This window comes from Pleurodeles waltl, chromosome 7, assembly GCF_031143425.1.
Source record: "Pleurodeles waltl isolate 20211129_DDA chromosome 7, aPleWal1.hap1.20221129, whole genome shotgun sequence".
Classification (NCBI taxonomy): Eukaryota; Metazoa; Chordata; class Amphibia; order Caudata; family Salamandridae; genus Pleurodeles; species Pleurodeles waltl.
In genome coordinates, this window is record NC_090446.1 from 782,327,072 (window position 1) to 782,341,830 (window position 14,759).

Sequence of the window (14,759 nt, forward strand, 5' to 3'; positions counted from 1 at the left end):
GCGGACCCAGAATAAGGCTCTGAGGACAGAGACCTAGAGCTTTGACGCTCTTCTAGCTTCGCGTCGTGCGAGTGACGGGGTGAAGTCGAAGAACGTTTCGCCTTCTTCTTACCTGAATGTCCAGATGACTTGGACAAATAAGAATAGTGGTGACTCCGCGACTGGTCTCCTGACCTTCCTCTTGAACGGGAACGACGCGGAGTCGAGTGCAGGGTCGCCAGGAGCTTCAGGGACAGCTCCCTCAAAGCTTTCATGTTCATGGCCCGACACTCGGAGCATGACTTCGGGTCGTGGTCGCGTTCAAAACACCAGAGGCAGACGAGGTGTGGATCCATCACTGACATCATGCGGTGACAGGAGTTGCAGGGCTTAAATAAAGTCTTATGGGACATCCCTCGACGCACCAAAAATCATTAAAAACTAATTTGACAAAATGTCGCAGTTAGTCAAAAAATGACTGGGGTAGCTCTTTTCCGGAACTGCGCGTAGGTTGGCGAGGAAAGAAAATAACTGACCTCAGTGCGCCGGGATGGCACCTATATACGACAGTGACATCATCATGGCGACTACGACACCTACGGCGCGAAGGGGTACTGCTTGGAGAAATAGTCTCCAGATCCAGTTCGATGCCTTGGGAAATTCAAAGGTAAGGAATCTGCAACAAGAAGTCTCTATCAGATGTTTTATACAAATAATGATAATCTACTCCAAAGCCCTTTGACAAATTCCTCTCACATCAGAAGAGATTTTCCCTACCATTAAGACTGAGATTTTCTACACAGTGATTTAGCATATAGGAAGGAAGCACTCCTCTGAAATGTCTATGGCAATGGGGTGTTAGCAAGAATGTGTAGCATACCTACAAGGCACAAAGCTAGACTGACACAGAATGCGGACGACAAATACATCTGGGAATTCTCATTATTATTTTCTGCTGATTACTGTAACACAACAAAACATCTTATTCACCAGTAAAGAACTGAAACCTTGTACATTTAATGGCAAATACTAATAGATTGGCCATAACTGTTAAATTGTAGTGCACCAAGGTAAAGCTCTAACTGTGATAAAGCTTACCTCAAGGGAGAAACGTGAAAACAACCTACGGTTCTTTACTGAGAAAAAAAACATTACCATTAAGGATGTATAGATGAATAAGAATCCAGTACAACTAAGGATTGCACAACAACCTTTTACATTTTGGTCATAATCCTACCTTGTCAGTTATGGTTGCTATATATCGCATGCATTCAATGTCAGATGGAAACTGGTTAACTTCCTTCACTAAGTATTGGACTACTTTTATATGGCCCTGTGGAAAAAAACATTCTGCAGTTAGAAGAATGCATGATGTAGCAAGTTAAAAGCTATGGTTCAAAGTTAAAGCAAGATGGTAAAAGGGATATTTCTGTCAGTTTCCAATGACAATATTTAATATAAAAAGAATACATTTAATTTTATAGTCATTGTTGCTCTTGGTCCATAGACTATTTTCTTTATTTAACTTTCAGGTATTCTACTTTGCCAGAACTGGAAATTATTTTATAGCTGATCATTACAAGCTCTGCACAACACACCTCTAAGAATCATATGTGGCATACAACCCCATCCTTGTATATATGCGTTCCAAGTGCCTGCTATTACTGTATCTTTTTGGTTGATAAAAGGTCAACTGGAGGGTGCTTAGAAAGGGGAGAGAGGCGTACGAACAGAAACTGAGTGAAGATCAAACTTACTTTTGCATACTGATGTGCCTTTGCTATTTTCCATTCTCATATTTTCAGAAGATCTAAAAACCACTGAAAATTACAAATGAGGCGGGGGAAGTCCACATCTGAAGTTTAGTGCTAGACAAGAAGACTGCAAAGAAATTATCTGCCAAATTAGGTATTGCAGTTGCAGGATATAGTCTGGAGAATGCATTTGGGTAATCAACTTAGCCACTGGGCAGAAATGGGACGGATGTTGTAGGAAAATGGCCCCTTGTTGCAGTTACCCCACCCACTATTTGCCCGATATTGATGCTGAATTGACAGTGTGTGCTGGGACCCTGCTAACCAGGCCCAAGCACCAGTGTTCTTTCCCTAAAAATGTGGCATTGTTTCCACAATTGGCACACCTCTGGCACACAGATAGGTCCTTTGTAAAAGGTACCAGATGTACCAAGGGCCCTGTGACCAGGGAAAGTCCCTAAGATCTGCAGCATGTGTTGTGCCACCCTAAGCGACTCCTCACCTAACACATGCACACTTCCATGGCTGATTGTGTGCATTGGTGGGGAGAAAAAGGCAAAGTCGACATGGCATCCATTCAGGGAGCCATGCACAAAAAACACTGCCTGTGGCATAGGCAAGTCACCCCTCTAGCAGGCCTTAAAGCCCTAAGGCAGGGTGCACTAGACCACAGGTGAGGGCATAGCTGCATGAGCACTATGCCCCTACAGTGCCTCAGTCCATTCTTAGACACTCTAAGCACAGAATGGCCATATTAAGTATATGGTCTGGGAGCTTGTCAAAACGAACTCCACAGTTCCATAATGCCTACACTGAATACTGAAGTTTGGTATCAAACTTCTCAGAATAATAAACCCACACTGTAGGAAGTTGGCTCTGTGTATATACTATTTCAAAGTAAGAAATAGTGTGCACAGAGTCCAAGGGTTCCCCTTAGAGGTAAGATAGTGGCAAAAGTAGATAATTCTAATGCTCTATTTTGTGGTAGTGTGGTCCAGCAGTAGGCTTATCAGAGGGTAGTGTTAAGCATTTGTTGTACACACACAGGCAATAAATGAGGAACACACACTCAAAGACTTACTCCAGGCCAATATGTTTTTATATTGAAAAATATATTTTTTTAGTTTATTTTAAGAACCACAGGTTCAAGATTCACATTAAACACTTTAAATGTAAGGTACTTCACATAGATACTTTAGGAACTTTGAATTAGAACAATATCATGTACAGTCTTTGTAAAAATGGCAATAAGCTATTTTCAAAGTGGACACAGTGCAAAAATCAACAGTTCCTGGGGGAGCTAAGTAAAGGTTAGATTAGGAGGTAAGTAAGACACTTACATGTCTCAGTTCTGGGGTATAGGCAGCCCACCGTTGGAGGTTCAAGGCAACCCCAAAGTTATCACACCAGCAGCTCAGGGCCGGTCAGGTGCAGAGGTCAAAGGTGCCCAAAACACATAGGTGCCTATGCTTCATATTTCCCCCCTGCAGGAACTGTAACACCTGGTGGTGAGCCTCAAATGCTCAGGCCTGGTGTTACAATGCCCTCAGGGCACTCAAGCAAGTGGAGATGCCCTCCCCCTGGATAAGCCCCCAACTTTTGTCAGCAAGTTCAGAGGGATCATGAGAAAAACAAGGAGGAATCATCTCCTCAGCCAGGATCACCCCTAACGTGTCCAGAGTTGAAGTGACCCCCTCCTTGAGAAATCCTCCATCTTGCTTTGGAGGATTAGGACCAATTGGGATGTGGCCTCCTCCCCAGAGGAAGTTGGCACAGGGAGGGTGTAGACATTCGCTACTGCTCCTGACCCTAACATACCCCTAAATATAGTATTTAGGGGCAACCCTGAACCCAGATCATCAGATTCCTGATGACCTCACTTCTCTGCAGAGAAGAGAAGACGACAACTGACTTGGCCCCAGCCCTAACAGCCTGTCTCCTGTTTCAAAGACCCGGCAACCGAAAAGTGACGCGTTCTACAGGACCAGCGACCCCTGAAAAGCCTCCAGGGGACTGCCTGCATTTCAGAAGCCGGATTGTAAAGCGATCCAGCTTCTGAAATGCCCACTAGACACCAGGGATTTATAATAAAAAGTGAAACTGGCATAAGGGGATAAGGGGAGCGACCCCTTGGGCGAGGGTCGCTCCCCAGGGGGGCAATTGTTTTCAAGGGCTTTTCCTATTGTTATTAGGCTGATCTGCCCCCGGGGAGGCAGAAACCACTTAGGCACCAGTGATTGGTGTGTGTGTGTGTTTTCTCTAAGGGGGCAGCCCCTTGGGTAAGGATCGCACCCCATGGGGGAACATTACAGTTGGCCATATCTGCCCCCTTGGGGCAGATTGGCCTATTTGTGGAAGGCCCATCTGCCCCAAAGAGGGGGCAGAAAGCCCACCAGAGTCCAGGGAAGTTTTGTTTTTCCCAAAATAAGGGGGGGGGGGGTATGGCCATACCTCCACCCCAAATAAATGGGACCAGAGTTGTTCTGCCCACCAGTGGACAGATGGGGCAATTACCCCTAATCCACACTGCAGGGGGCAGCAAGTCTACTAGGTACCAAGTATAAATCTTTTAAAAAACGAAAAACTGTGGGGTGGTGGCTACCAACCAGTATGGGACTGGTTATGCCCCCACCCCAACTGAAGGGGGTAACAGTCTTTCAGCTATCCCCCGCACTCTAAAACATCTTATCCCACAGCAAGCAAGAAGACATTTGGTTATTTTGGGTTTTGGTTTTACATTTGGGCTATGAGAGCTTGGCTAACTCTAAAGTAGTCCCACTTGGAATGGTGAGGGCTGCACTTTAGGGACTTTGGGACGCTGCTATGTAGAAAAATCCACAAGACCTAGACACATCTGAAAACTAAACATCTGGGTGATTCCAGGGTGGTGTGCTTCACATGCATTCCGAACCATTTTCTTACCCACAATGCCCTGCAAACCTCCAACTTTGCTGGGAATCACAAATTTTTCCCACGTTTTTGCAATGGAATCTTCCAGAATCTGCAGGAATCCACAAAATTCCTACCACCCAGTATTGTCCCATCTATACCGATAAAAATTCTGCTGCACTTGTCAGCCTAAAAATGTATTTTTTTTCAAACTGCCCTTTTGGACCCACTTTGGTTCCCCCCTCAATTTCGACATGTTTTTGGCTCTTCGGTCACAAGCACTTGGCCCACCTACACAAATGAGGTATCATTTTTTACCTGGAGATTGAGGGGAACGTAGGGTGGTATGAAATTTGTCCTGGTGCAGTGATCCCACAAAGAAATGTGGGAAAATGTGATTTTATGTTTAAGCTAAATTGGAGGTTTGCTGAGGATTCTGGGTAAGAAAACATTGGGGTATCCATGCAAGTCACACCTCCCTGAACTCCCTCGGGTGTCTAGTTTTCAGAAATATCTGGGTTTGGTAGGTTTCCCTAGATAGCTGCTGAGCCCATGACCAAAAACGCAGGTGCCCCTTCCCTGCAAAAACAGGTAGTTTTGTATTTGATAATTTTGATGTGTCCAGATAGTGTTTTGGGGCATTTCCTTTCGCGGGCAGTAGGCCTACCCTCAAAAGTGAGGTAACATTTTTATCGGGAGACTTGGGGTAACGCTGGGTGGAAGGAAATTTGTGGCTCCTCTCTGATTCCAGAACTTTAGGTCACTGAAATGAGAGGAAAAAGTGTTTTTGGGCCACATTTTGAGGTTTGCAAAGGATTCTGGGTAACAGAACCTGGTCAGAGCCCCACAATTCACCCCATCTTGGATTCCCTTAGGTGTCTAGTTTTAAAAAATGCACATGTTTTTTAGGTTTCCCTAGGTGCCGGCTGAGCTAGAGGCCAAAATCCACAGCTAGGCACTTTACAAAAAACAGCTCTGTTTTCTTTGTGAAAATGTGATGTGTCCACGTTGTGTTTTGGGGCATTTCCTGACGCGGGCGCTAGGCCTACCCCCTCAAATGAGGTACCACTTTTATCGGGACACTTGGGGGAACACAGAATAGCAAAACAAGTGTTATTGCCCCTTGTCTTTCTCTACATTTTTTCCTTCCAAATGTAAGACAGTGTGTAAAAAAAAAAAAAAAGTCTATTTGAGAAATGCCCTGTAATTCACATGCTAGGATGGGCACCGAGGAATTCAGAGATGTGCAAATAAACACTGCTTCTCAACACCTATTCTTGTGGCCATTTAGGAAATACAAAGTTTTTCTCTATACCTTTTTTTATACTTTTTATATTTCAGCAAATGAATTGCTGTATACCCGGTATAGAATGAAAACCCATTGCAAGGTGCAGCTCATTTATTGGCTATGGGTACCTAGGGTTCTTGATGAACCTACAAGCCCTATATATCCCCGCAACCAGAAGAGTCCAGCTGATGTAACAGTACATTGCTTTAAAAAAATCTGACATCGCAGAACAAAGTTAGAGCAAAACGTGTAGAAAAATTGCAGTTTTTTTTTACCTCAATTTCAATATTCTTATATTTCAGCTGTTATTTTCTGTAGGTAACAATTGTAGGATCTACACAAATTACCCCTTGCTGGATTCAAAATTTTGTCTACTTTTAAAATGTTTAGCTCTCTAAGATCCAGCATTGGTTTCTCACCTATTTCTGTCACTAACTGGAAGGAGGCTGAAAGCACAAAAAAAAGAGTAAAAATGGGGTATGTCCCAGTAAAATGTCAAAATTGTGTTGAAAAATGGGGTTTTCTAGATCAAGTCTGCCTGTTCCTGAAAGCTGGGAAGATGGTGATTTTACCACGGCAAACCCTTTGTTGAGGCCATTTTTCAGGAAAAACCAACGAGCCTTCTTCTGCAGTCCTTTTTTCCCACTTTTATTTTTTTTTTAAACAAACTTTTTGCTGTATTTTGGCTAATTTCTTGGTCTCCTTCAGGGGAACCCACAAAGTCTAGGTACCTCTAGAATCCTTAGGATGTTGGGGGGAAAAAGGAAGCAAATTTGGCATAGGTAGCTTATGTGGAGAAAAAGTTATGAGGGCCTAAGCGTGAACTACCCCAAATAGCCAAAGGCTCGGCACAGGAGGGGAAAAGCCATGGCAGCGAAGGGGTTAAAGGGACTCCCACCTCACTCAAAAAGCTTGAGTCCACACCACTCTGCACCCGACACCCCCAGCCCGTGTCCAGAGAAACCAACTATTCCAGGAGGACCCCCCTCCCCCCCAGGTGACTCCGATGACGTGTCCACCCTGTGCTGACCTCTCCTCACCCCCACGACGACGCCTGAAGAGGGAATCCTGAGGACCCCCCGAACGCGACTGCCCAGGACAAAGATATCCGACGCCTGGAGAAGCACTTCACCGGCAACCCCCAGGCCTGTGAGAAACCGACCACTGATGCAGCAACGACCAGCAGGCGGCCCTCACCCTTGCCCAGTCGGTGGCATGCCCGAGAGGCACCCCCTGTGCCCTGCCTGCAGTGCCTATGTGATCCCCGGGTCTCGCCAAAAAGTTCTATTGAGAACCCGATGCCCTGTTGGCACACTGCATGGGGCCGCCCCCGCACCGCTGAGGGTGTGGTTTTTTGCCAACTTGAAGCCCCTCCAGAACTCCTCAAAAGCCCCCTGGTCTGTACTCCGACAACACAGGTACTTACCTGCAAGCCGACTGGAACTGGAGTACCCCCAGGCTCCATAGGCTCCCACGTTATTTTGGCTCCTGTCTGACCTCTGCAACTGACCGGCCCTGTGTTGCTGGTACTGGGTGTTTGGGGTTGCCTTGAACCCCCAACGGTGGGCTGCCTATGCCCCGGAGACTGAACCCGTAAGTGTGGTACTCACCTCAGAAGCTGTACTGTACTTACCTGCCCCAGGAACTGTTGAAAAGTGCACTGTGTCCACTTTTAAAATAGCTTTTTGCCAATTTAATGAACAGTGTACAATATTGATTTGATTCAAAGTCCTAACTATTACTATGCAAAGTACCATTCATTTAATGTACTTACCTGCTAAATGGATCCTGTGGTTCTAAAATAAATTAATAAAATATATTTTTCTATATAAAACCTTTTGGCCTGGAGTTAAGCCATTGAGTGTGTGTTTTCACTTATTGCTTGTGTGTGTACAACAAATACTTAACACTACCATGTGATAAGCCTAACTGCTCGACCACACTACCACAAACAGAGCATTAGTATTATCCATTATTGCCCCTGTCAAGCCTCTTGGGGAACCTCTGGACTCTGTGCACACTATACCTCGTTTTGATATAGTATGCATAGAGCCAGATTCCTACAGATGTCATGACTGTTAATCAAGCCACCAACCCCAATGTACCTCTGGTTCTGTGTGCCCTGCCAATAAATGGAGGATAAGCTTCATGCAAAGTGCGACAGTGGGTGATGCATTACGATATAAATTTGTCAACGGCAGCCTTAGTTGCCACCGGGCCACAATCACAGCCTCGCACCGCCACAAATTGTTAGTCAGAACAGCACAGGCTGTTTCTAAGCCAAGAGAAAAACAATGCATGCCTATCAGATTTTCCAGTGACCTTAGTCGCAGGACTCGAACCCAGCCTTCCTCGTCGACATCTCTGTCGCACCAGGAGACAAGTCTCAAAAACCTTTGAAAAACAAAAAAAAAACACCAAAGACTACAAAAAAAATGGCTGGGGCTAGCTCTCTCTGGATCAGCACTGACTGGTGCAGCAAGAAAAGAACTGGTGTCAGTGTGTTGGCTACAAAATAGGCCCCACAAACATCACTTCCAGTTTAGACGACCCACATGGAGCCAAACACCGCCACCTACTGGCGCGCAGGGGTACTGCTCCAGAAAAATTTCCAGTTCCAGTCTCACACCTAGGGATAATTCTAAGGTAAGGAATCTGCAGCTTAAGTCTACAAGATAAAAAGCACTATCTACTAATTTTGATGGAACTCTGACAGTACTTTTGAAACAAAGGTTATATGAATCATCTAACATTTGTCCTATTGGAAAACTGTAAAGGTTCAGATACTTGCTACTCACTTATGTGCCTGGCTGACATAGTAATTGAAAAGGGGTGTCCATGTACTAAGTTTTAAGTCATATGAAGTGAACGGTTTTAAAAAGAAAACTATGCCGAAAACTGGTCTGTCCCAGGTTCAGGGCTCGGGAGGCCATTGCTATCTGATCAGAAGTGATGTTATGTTTATGGTTAAGGAATCCAGTTAGGTTTGGTTGTGGGAGAGACACAAGTCCTGTCCTGATTGGCTCCACTGGCTCTGTAGCAAGACATCCACCAACAACCCCCATCACAACCAGATCACGAAAAAGATGTATAGCCATCCACTCAGCAGGTCAGATGGTTGATGGTTTCTACTACTGTCCAGTGGAAGCACATGAGCCATTTCCTTTTTAACTGAGTCCAACTTAATGATTTACTGGAAGCTGTTAGGACTTTCAAGCTCTCTGAGCAGACTTAAGTTTGCAAAGGTTAGTTCCACATGAAAAATGCTCTGAAGCCAAGCTCTGATAGTGTGTGGATCAATACTCTGCTTTCTTCATGTACAGAACTTCCTTGTAGGAATGTAGCCTCCGTTTGGCATGGTTACCCCCACTTTTTGCCGGTTGTCAGTTGTTTTGACTGTGTTTACTGGGATTCTGCTAACCAGGCCCCCAGTGAGTGAGTATGCTCTCTCCCTTTAAATGTGGTTGTTTGGACCACACCCACCGCCCCCCACATTTGGCATACTGGTGCCCCATTGTAAGACTAAGTTGACATGGCACACCCATCAGAGTGCCATGCCAACCTCACACTGCCTGTGGCATAGGTAAGTCACCCCTCTAACAGGCCTTACATCCTTAAGGCAGGGTGCACTATACCACAGGTGAGGGCACAGCTGAATGAGCACTATGCCCATATGGAGTCTAAGCAAAACCTTAGACATTGTAAGTGCAGGGTCGCCATAAAGAGTATATGGTCTGGGAGTCTGACACAATTACGAACTCCACAGTTCCATAATGACTAAACTGAAATCTGGGAAGTTTTTGGTATCAAAATTCTCCCTTAGAGGGATTTATTGTAAAATACACCCAGAGGGCATCTTAGAGATGCCCCTTGAAAACCAGTCCGACTCCTAGTGCTAGGCTGACCAGTTTCTGCCAGCCTGCCACAACCAGACGAGTTGCTGACCACATGGGGAGAGTGCCGTTATCACTCTGTGGCCAGGAACAAGCCCTGTACTGAGTCGAGGTGCTTCTCACCTCTCCCTGCAGGAACTGTAACACCTGGTGGTGAGCCTCAAAGGCTCATGCCTTTTGTTACAGCACCCCAGGGCATCCTAGCTAGTGGAGATGCCCGCCCCTCCAGCCACTGCCCCCACTTTTGGCGGCAAGGCTGGAGGAGATGAGAAAAACAAGGAGTCGCCGCTCACCAGCCAGGACAGCCCCTAAGGTGTCCTGAGCTGAGGTGACCCCTGCCTCTAGAAATCCTCCATCTTGAGATTGGAGGATTCCCCCAATAGGATTAGAGATGTGACCCCCCCCCCCCTCAGGGAGGAGGCACAAAGAGGGTTTAGTCACCCTCCAGGACAGTAGCCACTGGCTACTGCCCTCCTGACCTAAACACACCCCTAAATTCAGTATTTAGGGGCACCCCAGAACCCAGGAAATCAGATTCCGGCAACCTACACAAAGAGGAAGGACTGCTGACCTGAAAGCCCTGCAGAGACGACGGAGATGACAACTGACTTGGCCCCAGCCCTACCGGCCTGTCTCCAGACTCAAATAACCCACACAGAGACGCATCCGACATGGACCAGCGACCTCTGAAGCCTCAGAGAACTGCCCTGAAACTCGGTGAACAGCGGCACTGTTCAAAAACAGCAACAACTTTGTAACTTTCTTGCAACTTTTAAATAACTCACTCTTCCCGCCGGAAGCGCAAGACTTCACTCTCTGCACCCGCTGTCCCCGACTTGAGCTTCAGAGAACCAACACTACAGGGAGGACTCCCAGGCGACTGTGACCTCGTGAGAAGCCTGAGACAACGCCCCAGACCCCGACAGCGACGCATGCAGAGAAAATCCAGAGGCTCCCCCTCACCGCGACTGCCTGTAACAAGGAACCCAACACCTGGACCCAGCACTGCACCTGCAGCCCCCAGGACCAGAAGGGACAAAACTTCAGTGCAGGAGTGACCATCAGGCAACCCTCTGCCTAGCCCAGTCGGTGGTTCGCCCAAGAAGCCTCCCTGTGCCCTGCCTGCACCGCTAGAGTGACCCCCGGGTCCCTCCATTGATTTCTATTCAAAACTCGACACCTGCTTTGCACACTGCACCTGGCCGCCTCTGTGCCGCTGAGGGTGTGTTTTGTGTTCCTACTTGTGTCCCCCCCAGTGCTCTACAAAAACCCCTGGTCTGCCCTCCAAAGACACAGGTACTTACCTGTTGGCAGACTGGAACCGGAGCACCCCTGTTCTTCATAGGCACCTATGTCTTTTGGGCCCTCCTTTGACCTCTGCACCTGAGATAGGCCGTGTGTTGCTGGTGCAGTGACTTTGGGGTTATCTTGAACCCCTAACGTTGGGTTGCCTATGCCCAGGAACTTGAACCTGTAAGTGCCTTGCTTACCTGAAAAACTAATCATTACTTACCTCCCCCAGGAACTGATATTTTGCACTAAATGTCCACTTTTAAAATAGTATATTGCCATTTTAAATAAAACTGTGTATGTTACTGCTCTAATTCAAAGTTCCTAACTTACCTGTGTGGAGTACCTTGCATTTGATGTATTTACTTCAAATCGTGAATCTTGTGGTTCTAAAATAAATTAAGAAAATATATTTTTCTATATAAAAACTATTGGCCTGGAGTTAAGTCTGAGTGTGTGTTCCTCATTTATTGCCTGTGTGTGTACAACAAATGCGTGACACTACCCTCTGATAAGCCTACTGCTCGACCACACTACCACGAAATAGAGCATAAGAATTATCTAATTTTGCCACTATCTTAACTCTAAGGGGAACTCTTGGACTCTGTGCACACTATCTCTTACTTTGAGATAGTATATACAGAGCCAACTTCCTACAGAGTCACTCCCGTGAATCTGCGGGCACCAACAGCAACGATGACGGGCAGGGTGGATCTCCTCCCATCCTGACCTGCGTGCATCCTGCATCACGGATGGTGGTCTGGGGTGTTCCACTTGGTCCTCTCTGCCAACTGTCCAATTTTGGTGGAGGGTAAGCCTTTGCCTTCCCACGCAGACCAGTACCCTCGTGCACCGCATCTTTTGCCGCTACCAAGGCTTGTTGGCATCTCCTCCAAGGGATATTCAGGCTCTGTGTAGCCCCAGCACTCTTTCCTGTGAAGCACAGCCCTCTGCATGCTTCTCCTGTAGCGTGGGACCCTTCTTCAGTTGTGCTGCGTGGGCTCCTCCATGTCTTCTGGCTCCTCTTTCAGTGGGTCTCATGTGGGGACTGCCTTTTCTTCTCTGGAATCTCTACATCGCTGAGACTCCCCCTTGTGGGTTGAGTCCTCTGCACCTTGTGGGTCCCTGGCAGCTCTCGCCTTTTCTTCTCCCGCAACTCTTGCCTTTACAAAGGCTTGTTGGTGGCTTTTCCATGCCACAGACAGACTGCAATCTTCCATCCGGCGTGGGACATCAACTGCATCCTCCAGTGACTCTTCACCGACTCCTGTGCAGCATTGCTGACTGTCTTCGTCCTACTGTCCACCAACTCCTGCAACCACAGACGGTTGGGGGTAGTGGCTTCTGCAACCACCAGACACTCCGTCAACTTCTGGATTTGGTCCCCTTCTTTTTCAGGTCTTCTTCAGAAATCCACAGCTGGCTTCTTGCAGTCATGTCTGGGTGCTGCATTGTCTTTTTAGTGCTTTTGGGTAGTTTGGGGAAAATCCAGTAACTCACTCCTTCATTCCTGGTCATTGGGGGGCATTGTGGTACTTGCCTTTAGGGTTTCCTAGTTACCCCAGCTCCCCTCTACAAATTCCACTTACCTAGGTGGGGGTACTGCATTTGCATTACATGTTTCTAATATATGGTTTGGGCTCCCCCTAGGGTCACTATTATCTATTGTTATTTGCACTGTTTTCTACTGCTTTTTATGCCTATTTCTGTTTACTAGTGTACATATTTAGTGTGTTACTTACCTCCAACTGGAGGGTTGCCTATCTAGTACTATTGCATGAGCTTTGCATGTCTCCTAGATAACCCTTGGCTGCTCATCCACATCTACCTCTAGGCAGTCTGGATTCTAGACTCTGCCAACACTATATCAATAGAGGATACTTGTGCCTGGTGTAAGGTGTATGGACTTCACGTATATACCACACACCAGGCCAGCTTCCTACAGTCCTTACTCCATGGAGGGCAACACAATGGTTTCTTACCCGTAGGAGTAGTTTTGCAGATTGAAGAATTTTCTGGATTCACATGCTGTACATTATTCTGCAATATAATTGTTGGGTCCAGAATCCTTAGTATACTAATAGTCCTGCTTCTCTCTCTTTTTTTAAAGACATTAACAGTTCCACCATTTGGTGTCTAATCCAGCCCTTCCTGATGTCATATGCCTTTCCCAGAAGCTTCCACACATGGTCACAATGTTCAGATTCTTTTTTATTAAGCTCCCTCATTTTCTTAGGAGGTGGATGGGTCGCACGTGAATCAAGAAAATACTTCAAGATGCAAATCCACTCCTACAGGTAAGAAACCATTTCTTTTTGCGGAGTGTATCTTTTCTGGATTCACGTGCTGTGTATGCTGATTTTGTAGCATTTTCTTTTCTTAACCTTGTGGTGGATGAGTTGAAGATGAGTTAGAGCTTGCAAATATAAGTTTCAGTACTCTGTCACACTTGAGCTTCTTTGTTTAGTTGAATGTCTATGCAATAGTGTCTTGTAAAGTGTGAACTAATGACCAAGTAGCAGCTATGCAAATATTCTGTAGTCGTATATTTGCATGAAAGGCTATTGTCACTTCTTTTTTGTGAGTTGGGTGTGCCCATGGTTTGGTCCGGTTCATGACATCTGTCTAGTCTGTGAGATCCATCTACAAACGGTAATCTTTGTAACTGGTTTTCCTTTGCTATTGTCTGCAAAAGACACATAGTTGCTTTCCTCTTCTGATTGGTTTACATTTTTTCCATAGAATACATTATTGCTCTTCTAACGTCTAACTTATGCAGCTCTTTGCACTTGAGTTTTTGTATCTTGAAAGAACCATGGTCACAATCGATTTATGTGAAAAAAGGATACGATCTTCAGCAAGAAATGCGGTTCTCTCCTCATTACTATCCTGTCTTTGTGTATTTGCATGTATGGTTCTAGTAATGTGAAAGCTTGCAATTCACTTACTCTATGCAGAGATGTCATTGCTACAAGGGCAGTTGTTTTAAAAGTGACCAGTTTAAAGGACAATATGTGAAGAGGTTTCCTCATTAGTTGTGTTAACACTAAATTAAAGTTCAAAGTCAGTGCTGGTACACTTCTTGGCGGTGCTAATCTTTTTGCTCCCTCCAGAATCTGTTGATTACTGGTGTTGTGAAGAAACCCCTACCTATATAGCCTGTTGTGTAGGCCATTATTGCTGCCAAAAGTACTTTTATTGAAGCATAATTCAGTTTGCCATCCAACAGATGAGTAAGGCACAGTAAGACTGTTGTGTCTTTTGTAGTGTCTTGTAGTAAGGTATGTCTTTTGCAAAATTTTGAGTATCTTTTCCATTTGGCAGAGTGACATTTTCTTCTTGTTGGTCTTCTTGCTCATGCCATTGTGCTCTCTGGTATGTTTAAGTGTCCACACGCTATGTTCTAAGGAGTGAAGATGCTAGACTTAGCGTTTTGGTTCTGGGTGGAGAAATTGTCCCCCTTGCAAGTGGAGTAGATTCTGAAGGCCTGGTATTTTCCATACATTGTCTTCTGCAATGTAGGAAAGCACCCTTTTGGCATGGTTAGCTCCCCACTTTTTGCCGGTATCTGATGTAATTAAGACTGAAAGTGCACTGGGTTCCTGCTAACCAGGTCCCCACTGCCAGATCTCATTCCCCTAAAACTGCACAGTCCTTTCCCCCAAA

General features: G+C 45.8%; 1 protein-coding gene across 3 annotated transcripts in view; it reads right to left on the reverse strand.

The window, feature by feature from the left end:
* ANKHD1 (ankyrin repeat and KH domain containing 1) overlaps positions 1-14,759 on the reverse strand; it is an 896,896-nt gene that overhangs the window by 463,829 nt on the left and 418,308 nt on the right. For all 3 annotated transcript variants that reach the window (XM_069199295.1, XM_069199294.1, XM_069199296.1), the window contains exon 23: positions 1,217-1,312. In XM_069199295.1, the coding sequence (XP_069055396.1) occupies positions 1,217-1,312 (96 nt within the window). The remainder of the gene's footprint in view (positions 1-1,216; positions 1,313-14,759) is intronic.